A 20,697-nucleotide genomic window follows, 5' to 3' on the forward strand; every position below is an offset into this window, starting at 1 on the left:
TGTGTGGGCAGAAGCACAGGAGAGCAGGAGAGAGAGAGACATAAATGCTGGCTTCAGAGCTCTGCTCTGTCACAGTTATGCACCAAATTCTCCACTGGCAGGTTCTGCGCAATGTCCCATGGTGCACACTGTAGTCCAGCCAGTGAGTCCAATAACTTTGTCAGCAGAAAGTTGAAAAAATGAGCTGCTACCACACAGTCGCAGGCACCATACTCACCTCATCTGATGTTTCAGCTTTTATACTTTTAAGTCCACACAGCGTCTCTTTCACCCCACTCAGTTCAGAAGCCAATGTAGCTTATATAGTACAGTCTACGCCATTCTGCTGCCCAGCCATTCTTTGATTATAACGCTAACAGGCAAACTGGGCAATTCGTTTTCCTTTTAAATCTTCACATTATTGCTATTATTACTCATTTGCTTTTTGCTGCTTCCTCCTCTCCACCTCCTCTCGTCCCTCTCTCCCTCCTCTAGCCCGTGGCATTGCGGTAACTGGAGACCCGAGCAGGCCGCAAATTCTAAAGCATCTCAGAGATAGCAGCTGTTCGCTTGTAGTTTTACTCCCAGCAGAGGCGGCATGTGGGGGTCAGTCCGTGCGTCCAGTCTTGAGGAACATCATCTGAACATGTGCGCTCCCCTCCCGCGACCTTTTTATCAGCTCCTTATCCTGTCACGGAAGAGAAAAAAAGACGGCGAGGAGATCAAAACCCTAAGATCACCCTAAGACTAATTAGCTATCCCGGCATGAACAGGAAATAAATGTTCCATCGATTTTCAAACTGCACCAAAATAGCAGCCAGGCTGGAATATTTACCAGCAGACTATCTATCTTTGTTAACTCCACCTCGGAGGTTTTTGCGGCGGTCCACACAAGCACCTAGACTCCCCTCCTCCTCCTCTTGTTCTTCCTCCTCCGCCGCCTCTTTCCTCCCTGCAGTCACGCGGGCATCCCGTTCAGCCCGTGTGTTTGTGAATGTGTGTATGTACCCCCGACGTTTACCTCACAGCCTTTCACCAGACATCACACCAATACACCCCTCATAGCACAGCAACTTAAGTTTATCTTTCATTATCGTGTTTGCTCGCCCCTCCCCTCTGCTGCCCTCGCATCTCTTCCTCTGTTTCCAAGCCGAGCTGTGACTCTGGCAGAGGAACGGATCGTGTTTGCAAACCACAACCTGCCCTATACGTGATGACAAGGCACGCAGAACGTGCAGCCAACTCGGTGATGCGGCAGAGAGCGTTAACACAGTCCTGGTGCTGATGCTGGGAAGGAGGGGTGGTTGCCTAGCGACAGGATCCAGCTTTTACTGCTGCAGCGACGATTAAAACAACAACGACAACACACACAAAAACCCGAAGCAGTTGCTGTTGGCAGGAGAGTTAAAAAAGAAAGAAAGAGAAATAGACGGTGGCAGAGATTCTTTGTAGTGAGAATGTGTGTCCTGTAGGTGGCTCGTCTAAAACAACCTGCGATGTGTCTATCATATGTAATGTTTCTTGTTCGTTCAAAGACCCTCATAGTGACTAACAGATCTCGGTGTCAGATTCTCAAAATAAATACTACGGGACTTACAGGACGTTACCATTATACTTGGATGATAGATTTTCACAGTAAAAGCCCTAATTTTTGTGTGTGTGGAATGTCCAGTATGCTTTAACCACAGACAAAATAAAAGATGGATATATCTTCCAGGTCGGAAAAACAAAGCCCATGTGGAAGTGTTGAATACTCTGAGAAGGTGATAACTTTCAAAAACACTTCCAGTTCTATAGAAGTCACAAAACTGCTTTCTAACTTGAACTCTGCCAACAGTTTCCTGCTGAGTTTAAAGGCTTGGCCACTCATGTGGGGTCGTATTGAATAATAATAATTTTTAATGAGTGTATTTTGTAAATCGTTGTCATATTATGTCTCAAAATAAATCTGTGGTGTGAAACCACAGCTCATTGGCAAACAATTTCTTAATCTCAAGTCCTTAGCCAATGAGCACAGTTTCACAGTCAGTCATCACATCACATCATTTTTCTTTTTCTTTTGGAAACCAAGATGGTGATAGCAAATCTCAAGGCTTCACAAACCGGTGGGTGATGTTATGGTAGCTATGTGCATCTTTTATACTCACTATGGCTTAAATGCATTTGAAATTTCCAAAATAAAAGCCCCCCCACTCAGGTATGTCAGACAGTGCCCCCCCAAAAAACCCCTAAAATAAATAAATAAATAAATTAAGTCCCCCAATTTTAAAGAATGCTTTAAAATGTGCTTTTGAAAAATTAAAGCCACCACTTACTTGTTGAATATCATGAAATTGCTTTCACACTGAAGAATTTTCAAAACAAAACAAAAAACCCCACAACACAGTTTTATAACCTATGTCCCTCTTTTCTATGAAGTCTATGGACTAGGACACAGAGTTTAACATCGCTTAATTGATGTCATTTAAGGTATTTAATTAAAGAAAAAAAGATGTTCTGCCTAGCTAAGTCTTTCACAATACAACACTGTATCCATATTTTTCCTAATTGATAACATTATGATTTTCAGTATTGAAATTGTGCAGCTGTCATTTCACTATTTCACATATCTGGGATCACTGCTCTGTTCCTGAGGTTTCCTTCATTTTTTCCCCTTTAAATGGATTCTGAGGGGAGCTTTTCCCTTATCGAGATTGAGAATCTAAAGATAGAGGATGTTGGATGCTGTACAAACTGTAAAGCCCCTTAAGGCAAATGTGAATACAGAGAATAACATTTATGACAATGCTAAACCAGGAAAGAAAAACTATTGCGTCACTGTACCAACAGGAACTTAAAAAAATACAACAAACAATATATTTATAGTTTTGCAATTTTATTCATCAAGCGTCAGGTCTTGCATACAATCTGGCAGGTGTAAGAAAACTAACAATGTGGAGGAAATTACAAAAGAAAACAGAAATTTAGAGCGTGTGTGTAGAGAAAAAAAAGATCTGTCAGAATCAGATGAAGACCTGCAATCGGTTATTTTGAACGATCATCAAACTGCCTGAACAGAGAGGCTGCCATGTCAGATGTCGCTAATATGTGGTAGCGTTTAGTAAGAGCTTTCCCAGGCACTTCAGATAAAAGGCAAGACCCACTAAATCAATTCGCTATGAGGGACACATGAACACGCTGCTGCTTCCTAGGCTTTTACATCCTGCCCATTCACTTGCTTAATCCATCTTTTTTTTTCCCATCTCTCCACTCATCTTCTCATATTGCACTTATCACTGTCCATATCTAATATCTATATCCACATTCTCAATCCATTCATCTATTAAAACAAGGCGTTGTTTTACACAGAACTTGTTTCACATTCAAGTCCAGCGACCAACTTGTTTCATCATTAATGTGTACGTCATGTTTTTACCTTCGCTCTAACAATTCTGGTCATTTTATCATTTATAACTTAAAGCAGACCTATCATGCTTTTCCTTTTTGTTATGCATATGCCACTGTGCTAATGCCAAAACTTATAATAATGAGGTCACTGTTTTTGCAAGCAATTCATGTGAGCCAAAAACTCAGTTTTATACATGTCAGAGCCCACATATTCCTTATGTGGGCTTAAAGGGAAGGTCTGCACAAAGGTCACACATTTAAAAAAAGGTGTGAATCATGTAAAGCTACTTTAGCAGAGACCAAGACTAAAAAATATGAATTTGGAAATTTGCATAATAGGTCCTCTTTAATAAATTTGAATTCCCCAGTAGTATTTAAACCTCAATTTCTCAGATGCTTATGACCACTTGAACTCTAAATAAAACCCTGTGTCCATCAAGTGAATCAAAACAGACCACATTAGTGTTTTACGGCCAACTGAGCTCCATAAAGCTACTCCTGCACATGCTCACACATTAGAAATGAATGAAATGGTAGCATTAAGAGACAGCTGCAGTTCTTTTAAGTGCTGGTGTGCTGTTGTAGGAACGATAACGTAAGCGAGAAAGATATACGGTCAGTGACAGCAATGTGTGCCATGGTGGGGACCTTTTTTTTTTTTTTTAAAGGTCTCGGAGTCAGACTCCAACTTTTTGTGGAATCATGTTTATCGCAGTAGATGTCACATAAAGGATATGTTCAGTCTGAAAAACTGGGGCTGCTTTATCCATATATTATTTTGGAGACAGCAGAATTCTTGTGGAAGAACTTATAAAGGGAGTATAGTGTAGTTTAACAGAGCTTTAGCACCTCTCTGTCGTTGATATTTGCAAACCCTGCCACATTTTTCCTTGTCAACACAGGCGCTCCTAAGTTTCTATGTTCTTTCTTCCATACACTAGTGAAATCATGTCTAGAGAAGAACGCACTTGGAGGATTTTTTCTCTGTGCTGCTGGTGATTTTCACCTGTTGACCTCTGGGGCCCTGACAAACAAACAGACGAAAAAATTACGTTACCGTCATACAGTATGTAGAGCATGCAAAATTACTCTTTATAGCGCTGCATTACTGATCTTGTGTTTTGACTTACTGGCTTCTTGCTGGATTGTTGTAGTATGTCTCGTGCCAAAGCCAGAAAAGACTGCAGGACAGATAGATTGAAACACAGAAAGAGAGAAAATATAGGTCTGTTGCATATTAACACACAACAAACATTAACAAAAGAGCTATAATAAAACAAGCTCAATGTATGGAGAAACTGCTCACCTCCTCGACATTAATGCTGGACTTCGCACTGGTCTCAAAGAACCTGATGCCGTGATCTTTGGCCAGCTGTTAACATTAGGAACAGAGATGGTTACAGGAGGACAGGATATGGGTAATAATCACTTCCTGGGTTTTATCTCGAGTAAATTTAGCAACTTTGACCATTTCCCAAGCATTCCTGTCCGCTAAAGTTTAACAGGGAGGAATCCATGCAATATTCTTTCTCAAAATGAAATCTTTGCAAAGTAGCCCCACAAATGATTAATTTTGAATCCATCTACTCATGTGTATCTTACCCTGGATGATAGTTTAACTACCATCAAAGTAAACCTACACCTCTGCTGTTTCATTACAAGTAAAAAAAACGCAAGCGACATCTTACCTTTTCTCCTGTCTCCTTGGAAACTTTCCGCTTTGTCTCAATGTCACACTTATTACCTAGTAACATCCGACTGACCCCAGCTGATGCATTCTGGGAAAGAGGGAATGTGATTAACTGATCAAAATGACTTCAACAAAGTGAAAGAGAGCACAGAGAGCAAAAACCTCAACAGAGACACTAATAGCAGCTGTTTGTCAGCAGAGCGGTTTCTCCCTTTAAACCAAGACCATTTCCCTGAAATGCTCCATTGCCAGCTTTCCGCAGTTCGTCAGTGCTGCCGTCTACAGTTTGTTTACAGGCAAAACAAGCAAAACAAATCTCTCAGAGTCGCTGACAACTTGCGGGCCACAAATACATGAAATCATAACAGTTGCTTTATGAAAATGTGACTGAATCATTCATATGTTTAACAGCTGTGAACAGACTGAAAACAGCTATAAAAGCGATTTTCAGTTCAGCTCAGTTGTGATGCTTACATGAAAGTGTTTAAAAAAAACAAAAAGAAAATGAAGAAGGTAAGCAAGTGCCATGTATATCTGTAAACAATGACACTGGTTACGCATTTATAGCTATAATATGTTCTTAATTTTACTTGATGTAAAGATATTGAACACCACGTGTTTGCATATTGTCTGTTTAATTGGAATATTAAAATGGGCAGCATTCACTTATTGAAAAAGCTTCTTATAGTTTTGTAATTAGTCTCATTAGGTTTTATTTTTATTTCATTTTGAGTTTTTGCTTCTAAATCAGTTTAGTTTCAGTCGGTTTGCCCATTTCAGTTCATTTTTTATTTATGGAAAAGTTTCTATTCATTTCAGTTTTACTTTTAGTCTTTGTTATTATTCCTGTGTGTGGAGGGCATATGCCAGTGTCAATAAACACATCTCTCAAGGCAAGTTTTTATATCTTTTTTTAACCAAAGTAACACTCAAGTTCACAAAATCATTTGTTAGCTTTAGCTTGTTTCAAAAGTCTAGTTTTTATTTTACTTTAGTTAATTGATTTTTTTAACATCTAGTTTTAGTTCAGTTTTAATAATCTTGCTTCCTGCATTATCTTTAGTTTTTCTTGAATATCTGAGCAACATTAAAAATCCAACTAAGAGTTCCCGGGTGCGGTGCCTATCCCCAGCTGCCACTGGGTGGGCAGAGGTCCAGCATGGGGCTAACAAAAACACATATACACATGCTTGGTCAAATCTACACCTATGTCCAATTAACAACCATCGGTCAACCTTATTTCAAAGGACCAGAAATCTGTGGACTGTGGGAGAAAGCTGGAGCCACAGGGAGAAGATGTAAACTCCACACAGAAAGGTCCCAGTCGACCAGGAGGTTCAAAGCACCTTCTTGCTGTGAGACAACAGCGGTAACTTTCCTTTCATGTTATGCCCTTGTTAGCGTGGCTCCTAGCTGCTAGCCAGGACTTTAGAAAGTTTTACATTTATCTGAGGTCTCCCACACAGCGTGACACCTAGCCAACATGTGAGTAGAAAACCTCTTCAGTCCTTAATCAACTAAAAGTTTTACTTTGGTTGAAAAACATCATTAACAAAGTGAGCACAAGAGGCCATGCTGGATAGTTTTATGCTGGTTTATGAACAAGAAAGGTTATCCTGAGAACAATCCACATACATAATGGTGTAGAGATTACTGTTTCCTCAGTAGAAGATACAGGAATTTTGCTTCTTTGATTTAAATGAACTGACCAGATAAACTCATTAGCTTTGCAGTCTTGGTCTTTCCTAGTTATCTTTGTCACGGCTAATAGAAAACCGGCTTACTTCTCTGATGCTCTTCATCCAGTTCTGAATGTTTTCAAAGGACTTCTCGTCAGTGATGTCGTACACCAGGATGATGCCCTGATGAACAGAGAACAGACAGGAGAGAGAGCATTTACGGAGTCAGTCAAAGGTGCAGACTGAGCACAAAGAGGCAGTGATGTCAGCCTGATTATCCAGGCCTGATTGTCCTGGAGGCATACTGCGCTCACCATGGCTCCTCTGTAGTAGGCTGTTGTAATGGTCTTGAATCTCTCCTGCCCTGCTGTGTCCCTAGAAAAAGCACACACTTAGAATCAAAAAGGTGCTGCAAGGTCTTTAAAATACTTCTATCATATGAAAAAAACCTGGAGTATAGCAGAATGCAGAAAGATTCATTTGAGGTGAGACACTACAGGCTACAAGCTACAGGGTAAGTTTGCACTAACAGATACATTTTCCCACTAAAATACTTCCACTAAGAATTTTTTTTTTTTGCATCACAGGTTTTCTGAAACTATGTGTTAATATCAAAATGTATAAATTTAAACTTTTTTGCAAACTTTTACAGGTGAGAAATGTAAACATTCGATGAAGCCAGGATCAAAGTTCTTGTTTGTGTTTTGCTGGCATCCCAGAGCCGACGGTTTTTATAGAGGGGATTTTGGATCTCTCATTTTTTGTACTCCATAAATCAGAAAGATCTGTCAACAGTCATAAAAGGTTTATTTTCACCGTGTCTTCAGAAAAAAACTTCTATAAATTTGGTTCTGAATTATATATGAGCAAACCTCTCTTTAAAACAAGAAGAAAAACAGCAGAATAAAGAGAATCGCTCAGCAATGATTGGTGTCTGTAGGTGCTGCTGAAAAGGAGAGTTTAGGCTCTAAAATGAGGGGAAAAAAATCATTTTTGAGAAACTGTTTTGTAAAAATCCATACGTTTCTTTGCTGTAATTGTAGACAGATTACCTGCATGCATTAAGAGTAATTTATAGCAAGATTAAACACATTTACGTTTGTATTTCAAATACTTCCTTTATATTGATGTGAAAGAAGGAATCAAAACAGGCCAAATCTGACCAAAAAACCAACAAAAAATAAACGTGTTTTTGTCTGTGCTGGTATTTGACGCTGCTATATCTTCTCTAGCAGCACCCTTAAATGACATGGAGTAGCTCTCTGTGGTGGCCGTGTGTGATGGACTTGGACATGAACCCTGTCATAAAATCCTGATTTGGACAAGAAGAGGGAGGTTCCTCCTTCCTCTCAGGAAAACGAGCCGGAGGCAGTCAGAGGGCAGAGAAAGATAACTCAACAAATCAGGGTTTATCTGCCTCACCATATCACAAACCGTTTGCAGACAAACAACCACATGCCACTTCTTACCAGACTTGCAGTTTCACTTTCTTTCCATCCACTTCAATGGTTTTTACTTTAAAGTCGATTCCTGGGAGACAACAAGGGGGGGGGGGGGGGGGGGGCAAAGACTGCATTAAATACCCCTATTGGAGACAAAAACTCATACATTGCAGTTGATATGAGTCACCCTCACTAAGGTGGCGACACTGAACATACACCCCCTACCCCCCAGGGTGTTGCCATCCACAAGCAGACATAAAGATCAGACATACAGACCTGCAAACTGCTACAGACTGCTGTGTTTTTGTGTTTTTCTGCTGGATGGACAAGCTGACAGACACATAGACAGTGCGGGGCAGAAGAGGGGGTTGACTGTGCAAAACTGTGCATGCCAGAAAGCCAGCCATTCTTCTGGGAACGTAGAGATGGTAAAAGAGATAGGAATGAGGGTGGGTGGACCCTCTGTGAGCCAAATGAGAGGAATGAGATCTGAGGGAGAGATGGGGGAGAGGGTCAGGGAAGAGAGAGCACACACATTCAGCAGGGAGAAAAGAAAAAAAAAGGAGAGAGAGACTAAATAAAGAAAAAGAAAATAAGAGAGCGCAGACTAGTTGGGACATGAAAGCAGTCCGGGAAACCAGCTCTTACAGTAAACAGAGGCAAAACGGAGCTTGAAATGTCAGCAAACATTTGTCTTGCTCATATCCCAAGTTTCACAGAAGCCAATCATAAGCTGAAGCAGAAATGTCGCAGACTGTAATTCAAACATTAAACGTACCGATGGTGGAAATGTACGTAGAGTTGAAATTGTCCTCAGCAAAACGAATGATCAGACACGTTTTTCCCACTCCGCTGTCCCCGATGAGTAACAGTTTGAAAAGGAAATCATACTTTTTCGCCATGGTCGAAGTTGTTCTTCAAGCAGAAGTCAAAGCAGGAGCGGGGAAAGTTTGGTCTGTCTCTTCACCGGAGACCTTCTCATCCACCACCAAACGCGTTAAATCTAGATTTCTTTTCCTTGTGACTTAAAATAAGCAATCTCCTGCGAGTGGATCCTCTTCTTTTTCCTCTTTTCACTCTCAGACTTGTCACCGGTAAATTCCGATCCTCCTCCGTGTTGTGTTTGGACTGCGCAGGATAAAGTTGTACAGACTCTTTCAGATCAGCCCTCATGTATTAGAGAGTCGTTATTATCCCGTTTACAAGCATATCGGGGTGGAAACAAGTTTATCCAGTCTGCAGAAATACCACTTAAAAAAAAAAAGAAAACGGAACTTGCTGTCGGCCCCAATCCCACAGCAGCTACGTGTGGGAGAGCTTTATGGGAGTGAACGGTTCACAGTTCGCAGGCACTCACTCAGCACGGACACTAGGTGGCACCATTTGATCAGTAAACACGTGTGTATGGACCGATACAAGTGAAAAAGTTGGTTTAAACAACATGTGCTCTTTCCTTACATCCTCCATGAAATAAAATGATATTAATAAATCTATAATCTATAATCATGGGGTTTTCTTGTTGAGAAATGCTCTTGGATAACTCTAACAGCATTGCTCAACTTTGATTCCTTCTCAGTCATTTGATTATTAAAGGAAATAATCAGGAATTGAGGTTGAAGTAAAAAATATTCAAAAACAGTAAAATGCTGCTTAAAGTCCTTCTGCATTCATGTAATTCTCCCTCATTGAAGAGTACTTTTACTTAAACCTTTACTTAAGTAACATAATGCAGGGCCTTTACTTGGAGTACGTTTTAAGTGAATACTTTGTACCCTTAATAAGACAAAGCAATACAAAGCTAACATTGTTTATGAAGCTTAATCAAATAACAACTAATGTTCTACATCCCTGCAAGAAAGAGACTGTTGGATATCAGAGTCATCGTTTAAAATGTGACCACCAAGCATGAAAGTTGGCCTCGACAGAAGAATATATGTAAAATGACACTTTCTTAATTCTGCTCAGTGCTTTTGTAGCTCCAGTCTAACCTGCACCACCTACAGGAAGAGAAGCACACTGTAACTTTCCCCAGGTGTCACCTGCAGGTAACAACAGTTCCCCTCTGACTTTCTCGGGTGTTTATGTCTCTAGACCGGAGGTCATTTTAGTTCATACAGGCCGGACCACTAAAGCCAACTTAGATTTATTTATCTAATATCTCTGTTTGTGTGTTACCATCCAACCCTGCAGATCACAGCGGGTTCACAGAGGCACACGTTTTACATGTAAAGTATTTTGGAACATAACAAATTATATTTTTACTGTCCTTTATTTTCCACTCCTAGTGGATGCTGACATCATTACATTGAATTTATTTTACTGAGTGAAAAACAAACAAACAAACATGTTTTTAAAGACTTCTTTATAACGACACTTTGAAAAATCGTGCAGATGGTCGATTTGGGGCATTTGATAGCCCAGTCCTTGCTCCCCTGACTTATAACAAAAATTGTTAACTTGAGCATATTCAGACGGACACACTTAAGGATTTAAGCTCCCGTGTTTCACGTGTAGATGATGATGGGTCTGACCTACTTTTCAACAATTCTAATTGTTGAAAAAAGTATTTAAATTACAGGATAATCGTCTGCTTTGTCAAGAAAACGCTATACAGTTAGAAGATTTAATCAAATGCGACAGAAAAACATGAAAATTGTATTCACGGTGTATTTACACGATTAAGTTATTTTCAAGCATTCATTTGATGTTATCTAACGAATAATTTCACGTAAACACCGACGAGTATTTTTATTTTTTCTTCCTCCAGGTCTTCCTCCCAGTCAGTCAGCAGTTTCCGGTACGTGGACAGCGGGTCTTTTTCCGGTGAGAGTCCAAACACGCAGACATGCCTGTAAGTAACAAAAGCGTCTTTGTACCTACTAACTTGCCTCAGTCGATAAAGTGTGCTTTTATAACGCGGTTAAAATATTTTACAGCTTAAAAAGTGCGTTTAAAAAAAATCCGTCAGCAGTTTTTTTTTCCTTTAATGTAAACGTAAAGATGTGAACGAGCGCAATATGGCGAAACACGTGCTCAACGAGCAACCCACGAGGCTCGCTGACAGCACACGGTATCGCTTTAAGTCTCAGCATTGAGTGTATTTAATGTCTTTATTGGGGAGGAAGCTGGTTAATGTCGCGCATTAATGTTAGTCAGCAGTCTGATAACTGGGTGTCGTGCTCGTCTGATTACCTGTGACATATGTTGGGTGTTGTGGGGGTTAATTAAACTCTTAACGATGTTTCATCTGATTGCTTTTTTTTTTAACGGCATCGCTGCGATTGCTTCAAGAGTATTCCGATAATTTCATTTTAACACTTTCCAGTTTCCTTATCCGAGAAGTGTATCGAGGTCTCGACCTTTGCCTCGCTGTAACTGAGGCCTACAACCGCAGCAGTTTAATTACATGTTAAAGCACCTTCCGGTTAATTTTTTTATTAATAATTTATTTATTTATTTTCAAAGCTCGTGTTTAAAATAAAATAAAATGAAAAAAAAATGTTGCTTTCCTCCCCCAGCTCGCGAAGGATCTTTTGCACCCAACCCCCGAGCAGGAAAAGAGACGACACAAGAAAAAGCGTCTTGTTCAGAGTCCTAACTCCTATTTTATGGATGTCAAGTGTCCAGGTCAGTTTACTTATGAGTTGTACTTAAGATTTAAATGGAAACATGTCCACTAACAATAAGCACATTTGCTTGAGTTCTGCAGCTAATTACAGTTTTAAATCAAAGTGGTGTATTTCCCATTTGTAAGTCATGGTGCAGGAGAAGTATTTATTTGGGTAATTTAATGTTTTGGAAAACCTTTGAGCACTTCTTCCACTCCTGTGCTACACTTGCCTTTATGTGTTGCCCTTTCATTGCTTCGTTAGTGATTGGGGTGTCAAGTAAGGCATACAGTGACGGTTGTGGCCGTTTGTGACATGAGCTTCAAGTGACTCTTCTACACAAACGGCTGCAACGACACACCAGTCATCAGGAGTACTCCTGACATCATCTTGTTGTTGTTGTTGTTGTTTAACTGGTTTGTGTGCTGTTTGCAGGGTGCTACAAGATCACCACAGTCTTCAGTCATGCTCAGACTGTAGTTCTGTGTGTCGGCTGCTCCACGGTCCTGTGCCAGCCGACAGGAGGGAAAGCTCGCCTGACAGAAGGTACAGGGAAACCAGAAATCTCAACTATATGTGTAGAACTACACAAATGGCGAGAGGGGGGTGGTGCTTAAAGATTTAAATTTGGGATTCTTTTGGAGGATTCTCTAATGGCAACGATAGAGAGGGGAAACAACTTTTAAAAGCTTGTTTTTAAAAACATTTTCAGGAGTTTTTGTCTAAATCTAATATTTTTTGCATTTGATGCAAATTTAGACGGAAGCTACTTTTAGCTGCCCCCATGTTTGTTTCGGCAGAGTTGTGTTGGGTGGTGTTCTTCCTGATGTAATCTAGATTTGTCTCCCCTCTGGGGTGACGGTTGCTCTGGATTGGCACTACGTAAATAAAACTGAATTATATTTTAATGACCCAAGGCAGAAGCTTTTCCCTAAATCCCCAGATTTTGTGGCCGGAGATGAGTGGTCGAATTTGACTGTACACACGCTCAGTTACTCTTTCACATTTGCCTTTGTGTTGCCCTTTCATTGTTTTCTTCATGAACAGGGTGTCAACTAAGGCATACAGTAACTCTTGTGGTTGTGAGAGGAATTCATCATCACTGATCTATTCCTACACAATCGGCTGCAAGCACAACGTTTCATTTACACACATTTTATTTTATTTTTTTCAGATTAACAGGTAGGCCCAGTATAGATTTAAGGTGATAGGTCTCCTTTAAAGAGGACATGAAATGAAATGGGGAAAATCCAGCTGTTACCTGTAATATTTGGGTTTGTAAAGCACTGTATAAATGAGGAGCGATTGGAGGAGAGCCTGTTTGAGTCACCAGGCCGACAAGTTGGAGTTCAGCATTTCCAGCTTTTCCTCATCAGGCCGGGTGTACCGAGCTGTGCAGTCAAGCAAAGCAGATGTTCGCATGATGCGATCAGCACTTTTTTTTGTGCAATAAAATATTTTCTTTTCCCAACACAGCCAAGCAGTTTATAATATTACTCTACACAAGTCACTACATGTGCGTCACACCAAAAACATAACTATTTCTTAACAAATGCAACTGGAAATCCCAACATTCATCAGCATGTACACAGGGAAAAAATCTCCACCTTATAGTTTCCTTCACTTACATTTCCTCACTTCTAAACTGAAGTAATCCAGTCAGTGAGATGACGTGAGGAAAATACAAAAGATCTCCAAAAAGTATGGCATCTCTTCCTCTGAGCCTCGACTACTTTTTTTTTTCTTCTTTTCCTTCCTTTTGCACACGTTGACCTATTTTCCCTGCAGACGTGATGGGATTCCTGGTCGTGCTTCGCTAAGAAACATAGTTATATTTGTGGTGTGTATGTAGTGGCCTGGATGTGCTTGGGAAGAGGGAAATTATTTTATTGCATAAAATAGCGCTGATCGCATCAGCTGATTGCACCGCTCAGCCCGACACCCGGCCCGATGAGGAAAAATCAGTTTCTGTTGGTCCGTTTAACAACCTGTCACCTGTATGTAAATTAGCCTTTATGTGTAGCGTTTCATGTCCTCGGGGTTCAAGGTTCAATTTTACTGATATTGTCATCGTCACAGCCACCCCACGCTGCTGTGGTAACAGGAGCTTCTTAGCAGGAACTCTGAGCAATAAAACCACGAGTGTGGTGGTGGTGATTCAGCCTTTGTGAAGGCAGATGGTAGCATGAGCTTCACTGTTAGGTGAATGTCTTCTTGTTAGGGAGTCAGTTGATACACCTTGCTGCAAGATTGGCCGTTTTTATAGGCTGTCGATATTTATGGAGGATTATAAGGTTATAATATAACCAAGACTTCTCTAAGTGTTTTATAATAAAGCTGTCTTGTTGATTTCTATCAGTGTCTGAGCCACAATCTCTCGCCTCTTTCTTTAGGATGCTCATTCAGGAGGAAACAGCACTAACCTGATCAGATGGGGTTCGACATCCTTGAGAAGAGTAAGAACTTGATGGACATCAAGTGACACTGCCATAGAACTGATGCAGGGAATGGGAATGGCTAAATCATGTAATATAAGAGGGAGTCTATCTACTTAATATGCAGAAAAATGCCTGGCCTTGTTGAGAGACCACCAACAGCTTATATGATTCATTGTTCACTTTAAATAAAGTTTCATTTGATAAATAATCTCATTAGGTATCTTTCAACTCACCATTTTATCTGGAAAAAACACAGCTTTTGTCCGCTGGCAACCCTTTAAAGATGACACGATGCATGTGGGGTTTCTGTTTGTCTTGCATTTGTTTGCATTACACCCTTCATCAACTAAGTAATGATTTACAGGAAGGTGTGGTCAGAGATGAGGCCCAGCACTAGATGCAAAGTTCCTCTGGAAACAAGGGGGCCAGCTCTAGAAAAGGAAGCAAACTGTGGCTACGTCTCAAGAAAGTTGACTTGACTGCAGAGTTTTCTTGTGTAAAAAGGGCACTCTGCATGAATAATTATTAATACATTTCTTGTGTCTTATGTTTTAATGCCACAGTGATGTCAGCACTATAAAGTAGGCGATGATGTCAGTGGCATCAGTGCAGGGTTCCCTCAGTCTGAATGAGGGTCTATTCAGGGAAGGACACTGTTTGCTCTGCTTTTTAAAAAAAAAAAAAAAAAAAGTTAATTAAATTTCAATGAACAGTGTGGTTGTGCATTTATGTGTGCTTGCGAGCTTTCTGTGCAAATGATCATGTGGGATGAATTCTTGTCAGGTTGTGAAAAATCAGTTGCTCTGAAAGGGCTGACACTGCAGGAGCAGGTTGTGGCCGCAGGTTACTCTCACCTGTGGTTTACGCTTGCGCGCACGTAGGCCCTGTGCACAGCCTCTGTGACAGCAGTGATTTGTACACTGAATAAATATGAAAATTAAATCAGGAGACGGAGGGATTTGATAACTTTGTTGTTGCTATGGTTACATTTTTATTGTCTTGCTTGTATTGGACACTAACAAATAAAATTATGGTAAACAGGAAATGAGATTCTGGTGTGGCTTGTGTTTATTGAATGACGAACACAGGATAAGATTTGTATTCTATATGATCTCTTTTTAATATTAATGTCACTATCACCATTCTAATTTAATATTTTATTCATACTTTTAATCATATAGTACCCTTATACCACCACTTTTTCACTATTCAAATATAAGGGGTTTAGATTTAATGTGTAGGCTTTTACAAAGGTGCAGTACTTTTTTATTTCACTTTTTTATTTAGCTTTTCTTGTTTGATAAGCTACTTGATACTAACCTATGAATCATTCAATCATAAAATGATACATAACCTGTGGGATTAACCAGTCATGTGTCTGCACAAAACAGACAGCTTTGCAAAGAACCAATTTTAAATAGCATGTTGTTACTAGCAGCAAGTTGAATACCCAATAACCAAATTTCCCTTGTGGGACAATTAAAGGATTATTCTATTCTATTCTAATGAACATGAAACATGCCAAAGATGACATCGTTTGAAAGGAATAAAATAGTATTTCTGCACCAATAAGGTGATTCCCAAAGACCTATCAGTCGTAATCTTGGCGTATCTGTCAGATACTACAGGCAAATTCTGATCCACCATGCAATACTGTTGTGAAAGCATCTTCAATGATCCCAAACAAACTGCCAATTTATTAGAAGCACCCGAATAAGAAAACACACAACAGAACATCATCATTCATGGATCGACCTCACCAGAGCGTAGACCCCAACCGACATTTCAATAAATCGCTGCATCTATTTTCCATTTTCCTGGCAAAACAACTCACAAAAGCCCCAAACCTACATATCCAGGAAAATAAGTCCAGTAACTGAAAGCCTGTGGTTTTACCATACTGTCACACCTGAGCACAGTAATGATAAGCTTACTGGTTTACTGCAGGAGAACCCATGAATCTGACCACGAGGCTGTCATAAGGTCACTGACTATTTTGATGTATGTCTGCTCAGTGTAATTATACTGGGGGAGTGGAGACGGGGTCTGAACTCTACTCGGTGAGGTGGTGACATTCAGTGGATTCAGCTGTGGAAATCTACTCAAGAGAAAGTATGGCTGTCACTATGTGGTCATGTCATAAAAATAAATAGAAAAAGAAGAGCCAAACCTGTCCACGGCTGAAAAAGTTGTTTTAATAACAACTTCTCTGAACTACTGAAATTTAACACTAAATATTGATTTACTCAGAACCTCTTAACAGTAACAGGGAGAGAGAGAGGCTAGACTGACTTATTTCAGACAGGATAAACTGAGATTCTGCGCAAAAGCATGGTGTAAGACAAATAAGGATTACTTTGAACTGTGAGTCATGCAAAGCCACTCTAGTATAGCTCAAAAAATAAAACTATGGAGCAGAAAAAGAGCACCATAGGTTAACTCCAATGAATGTCCAGGTTGCTGAGTTTGGATACTTACCATATAACCTCAGTGTCACCAAAGAAATTTCTGCCCCTCACTTATGTCGGTCTCCAGACTGCAATCAATGAATGGATGAATGAGAGAGAATAATTAACTATTGTTTGGAGCTCAGGCATCCACTGAACACTGACCTATATTTGAAATTTTAACAGCAGGAATTTAAATGTTACATCCACAACAATTCCACTTCTTTCAGCTTCCAAAATGAGTCTTTACTCGAAACAATGGAAGCAGATAATGAATGTCTGTCAAAGAAATTACATGATGTCAAGAAGACTGCAGTTCATCTTCCCTCTGTTTTGATTGATTTTTCACTCACGCTTTAGTTTTTTTTTTCCACAGTGAATTTCATAAATGTCCTAAGTTGTGGGTAAGTACACGAAGGGCTCAAATAATCTATTCTGTGGATGTTTGCGTGACATACCGATGAAAGCATGTTCTTGCTGCCCATCACCGTAAACTCAACCCCAGGCTGAGTGACAGGGAGCAACACAGATCGGTGGAGTGCCAACAGGTCGGGCAGCACCTCTGGGACACCTGAGAGCAGTTCTGACAGAAAGGGAACTGACCCCACAAAGAGAGGCCCCATCAAGAGCAGCTGGTAACAAACCCCTCCTGAGACAGACACAGTGACTGTCCGTAAACAACTGCAGGGAATGAATGACGGGGGAAGAGTTTGTTAGCAGCAAGCCATGAATTGTCAGGGCTGACTGTAAAAATGCAAAATTGAAGGTAGGGGGAGCTAAAGTGCAACACTAACTAAGCTTTCTTACAAGATGGTGCATAAGAGTGACACATTAAGAGTGAAAGGATGGAAAAAGATGCATGCTCATGGTAATTTTTCCTCACATGCTTTAGTTTCATGTGTGCTTGAAACCCTCTCACCACCACCATGACGTGTTTGTCTGCAGAGGTTAAAAGAGTAGGGACTGTGGAAGCTTCCATTTCACCCAGAAGACAGAGGACATGAGCCCATTGATTAGATACTAGCAGCCTAAACTCTACCCATTTGTGCTCATTAAATTTCTCTACCTGTAGCAAACTTTCCCTCTTCCAAGATGCTATAGGTCTGCCCTGTAACGCCTGATTAAATACCCATTGCTGACCCTTTTGCTTATTAAAGAGTGTCATGCATTCTCCTTCTGGACTGATGTAGAGATGGAAAACATTAACATATTGGGGATTATAGTCACTAAGGGAGGTGTTATTGGCCCTGCTGAAAATCTTTGTTCTGCAAAGTCTGGACACCAAAAACGTCTGTCAAAATCTGAAGTAATCAGCGTCAGGTCATCTCTGAGTGGGAGGCAGAGTGGCGGATGGGACAGGAGGATCGATAGAGAAGGGCAGAAAAATCACTGAAAGACATGGCAGATGACTTTTTATAGTATTGATCTGAGCAGTTTGAATTCTCTTTTCAGCGTTAAATTTGGCAAAATGAGAGCTGCAGTAGAATGAAAAATTGACATGAAAGAAGGCTGTTGAGAAAGAAAGAAAAATCCAGAGCCAGAAACTGTGGAGAAATTAAACGAGCGTACAAGAAAGGCTGTGGGGGTGTGTGCGTGTTGTGAGCGTAGCTCTACTGACCAAGGTTATCGCAGAATAGTGACTTATAACAAAGGAAAGACGGGCTGACTGGGCCCTCCCACGCTGTAGCAGAAGCACAAACCACTCTGGTGAGACACAGTTCATCTGTACACATATGTCTCTTTGTTTGAGTTTTCCCTTTGCCAAGGCCAAAGTCATTACACATCATTAGTATACCCTACTTAATTACAGTTTTTCTCAAATGCTAAAACACATTTCACAAACGTTACCACCAGGTCCCCCAATGTCCAAACACAACACCCTTCTCTAAAGCTACATAAACACAACCACACCTTCCCACTGCAAAACTCAAACTCCCACACCAAGAGAGCAGCTCGAAGCTGTCAAAACTGTAAACACTATACACAGCATTACACACTACAGCAAAACAATTGAAAACACAATGCTCAATTTGTGAGAAGGTTCTTTGTTTCATAACTGCCAATGCATATTTTAGAAACTATACAGTAACGGATCGTCGTAGATCTCTGCAGAGGATTAGGCATTTAGATTTGTGAGTTTCATATGAGTAGTATAAATCTATAGAAAATCCTGCATGTACGTACACTACTGTAACACAACTCAATGCAAAAACAGAATCTATTGCACACAACAGTAATCTTGAAAACATGAACAGGGTGTGAAGTTTTTTTATTTACGTTATTCACACCACACACACACCACAATCACTGTGCGGCATCATGTCGCTGAGCTGTTGCTCGCATCTCGTCCGTAATGATGGTGCGAGGTTGTCTTGCTCTCCCTCCTGGACCTTCTCCTCTCCCATGTTGGCCTTCTCCTCTTCCTCGTTGGTCGCTCCTCTTCCTCCTCTCATTTGAACTCCTCTTCCTCATTGGCCTGCTCCTCTTCTTCCAGGGCCAGCTCTTCTCCCTCCTCTGCATCAAATTCCTCTTCCCCTGACTCTGCCTTCATCCATTGTGTTTGTTTGGAACCTTCAGCATACTGTGCACTCTGAACTTGCTTTTACATGTGGGTACAGCATTAGCAACAAGTGTCTTCAATTTTGAGTCATTGTGTGTAGTGAATGACGCCAGGTGTGTTCCCTGTGTTCAAAGATTGGTGACTGTGGCAAGCATTTTGCATCACATGGGCTTTCATTTGAGGATATGAGCAGAGTTGTTTTGCAACATGTGTTTTAGCAAGGAAAAATGTGTTTAGATTTATGAGTACAGAGGGTTGTGTTTTGTGAATTGTGTCTTCATGTGACATGTGTTTATGGTACTGGAATATGGTGGCTACATTTAGTAAATGTGTTTAGACTACTGGTCATTTGGGTTACAGGATTGGCTTTTGTGTTTTAACATTTGAGAAAAACTGTAACTGACCTGAACACTTATGAACAAGGTCTGGCTGACCCTACGCCTCCACAGCAACGACCTCCAGCAGAGGAGAGTCAGTGTTTGAGCCACTAGTCAGCATCCCCTGGGAGCCCACAGTGACAAGTCGTGTCCTGTCACATGCTGACACAAAGCGTGGCGCACAGGCCAGATGGCATCTCTGGGACACAAGACAACAACAACACACAAGTTATGTCAAACAGACTTCTGGGTATTTTTTTTGTCAGTGTCCAAAATGTATCCCAAGATTTTATTTATTTTTGTTAGCTGAAAGTAACCAGCTGGCACGACTAAAACTCAAAAATGGAAGAACTGTTTATTTCCAGATGAATGTTTTAATTGTGTTTGGCAGAATAACTGGGAGAAACTGTGAGAGAAGCAAGATTAAGAAATGATCCATTCCAAAATGGAGGTAGTAATTGTGCAAAACACAATTGCAAGCACTCTCAGTTTAATTTATTATCATATGGACACTTAATATCGACAAATGATTTTATTATCATCCAGTCTTCCCCACTCCTGATTGTTCTGCCACTATAATAGGGACTGTTTACCTTAAACCTTATAACAAGAGTACCTTAGTCATACTGTGCTACAGAGAGAGCTAAAATCTTTATATGTGAAGGTAAAAATGTGGTAAAGAGGATGAAATGTAAAAGCACAGCCCCCTGCCAGGTCATGTCAGGAAAGCTAGTTTCAGGTGTTGTTGTTCTTTGCTAAATATCTTTTACTATCGCAGAATAGTAACCCCTCACGTCCACAGTCACAAGGTCAATGAATTAGTAAACATATGCTTAATGATACACAGCTTATTTTAAAGTGTTTTATGTAAAGTCAAGTATTGCAATTCTGCATTTGAGCACCAATTTACGCATTTAGGCTCATCGGGCTTCATTAATTTGTTCATTGTTTATGCCCACACGTCACAGATATCTGGGACCTTTCCATGCAGGGAAGCACAAAACACACAACAATAGGAAGTTTACCGTCTCCAGTCCACCTGACCTACATTTGTCTGGAAAGTAAGAGAGCACCACAGCAGCACACCGGC

At 40.5% G+C, this 20,697-nt stretch overlaps 2 protein-coding genes and 2 non-coding genes across 4 annotated transcripts; 3 read left to right on the forward strand and 1 right to left on the reverse strand.

The window, feature by feature from the left end:
• Window positions 1–2,870: 2,870 nt before the first annotated feature.
• rab13 (RAB13, member RAS oncogene family) lies at window positions 2,871–9,492 on the reverse strand. Its single transcript, XM_085365614.1, has 8 exons — window positions 8,956–9,492; window positions 8,205–8,265; window positions 7,050–7,110; window positions 6,841–6,918; window positions 5,055–5,144; window positions 4,673–4,738; window positions 4,497–4,547; window positions 2,871–4,390 (listed from the first exon to the last, which is right to left on the reverse strand). The coding sequence occupies exons 1-8, from the start codon at window positions 9,077–9,079 to the stop codon at window positions 4,319–4,321; spliced, it is 603 nt and encodes a 200-aa protein (XP_085221740.1). The 5' UTR covers window positions 9,080–9,492; the 3' UTR covers window positions 2,871–4,318.
• Window positions 9,493–10,967: 1,475 nt separating this feature from the next.
• rps27.2 (ribosomal protein S27, isoform 2) lies at window positions 10,968–15,262 on the forward strand. Its single transcript, XM_085365615.1, has 4 exons — window positions 10,968–11,028; window positions 11,696–11,804; window positions 12,221–12,331; window positions 14,179–15,262. The coding sequence occupies exons 1-4, from the start codon at window positions 11,023–11,025 to the stop codon at window positions 14,205–14,207; spliced, it is 255 nt and encodes an 84-aa protein (XP_085221741.1). The 5' UTR covers window positions 10,968–11,022; the 3' UTR covers window positions 14,208–15,262.
• LOC146623015 (small nucleolar RNA SNORA13) lies at window positions 12,015–12,146 on the forward strand. Its single transcript, XR_014906588.1, has one exon. It is a non-coding gene; the product is annotated as a small nucleolar RNA SNORA13 (small nucleolar RNA).
• On the forward strand, window positions 12,793–12,924 carry LOC146623016 (small nucleolar RNA SNORA13). The gene has a single exon (XR_014906594.1). It is a non-coding gene; the product is annotated as a small nucleolar RNA SNORA13 (small nucleolar RNA).
• Window positions 15,263–20,697: the final 5,435 nt, after the last annotated feature.

The sequence above is a fragment of the Diplotaxodon limnothrissa genome, linkage group LG11, assembly GCF_057381915.1.
Source record: "Diplotaxodon limnothrissa isolate DT_005_m linkage group LG11, D_limnothrissa_male_GT1.1, whole genome shotgun sequence".
NCBI classification, from domain to species: domain Eukaryota; kingdom Metazoa; phylum Chordata; class Actinopteri; order Cichliformes; family Cichlidae; genus Diplotaxodon; species Diplotaxodon limnothrissa.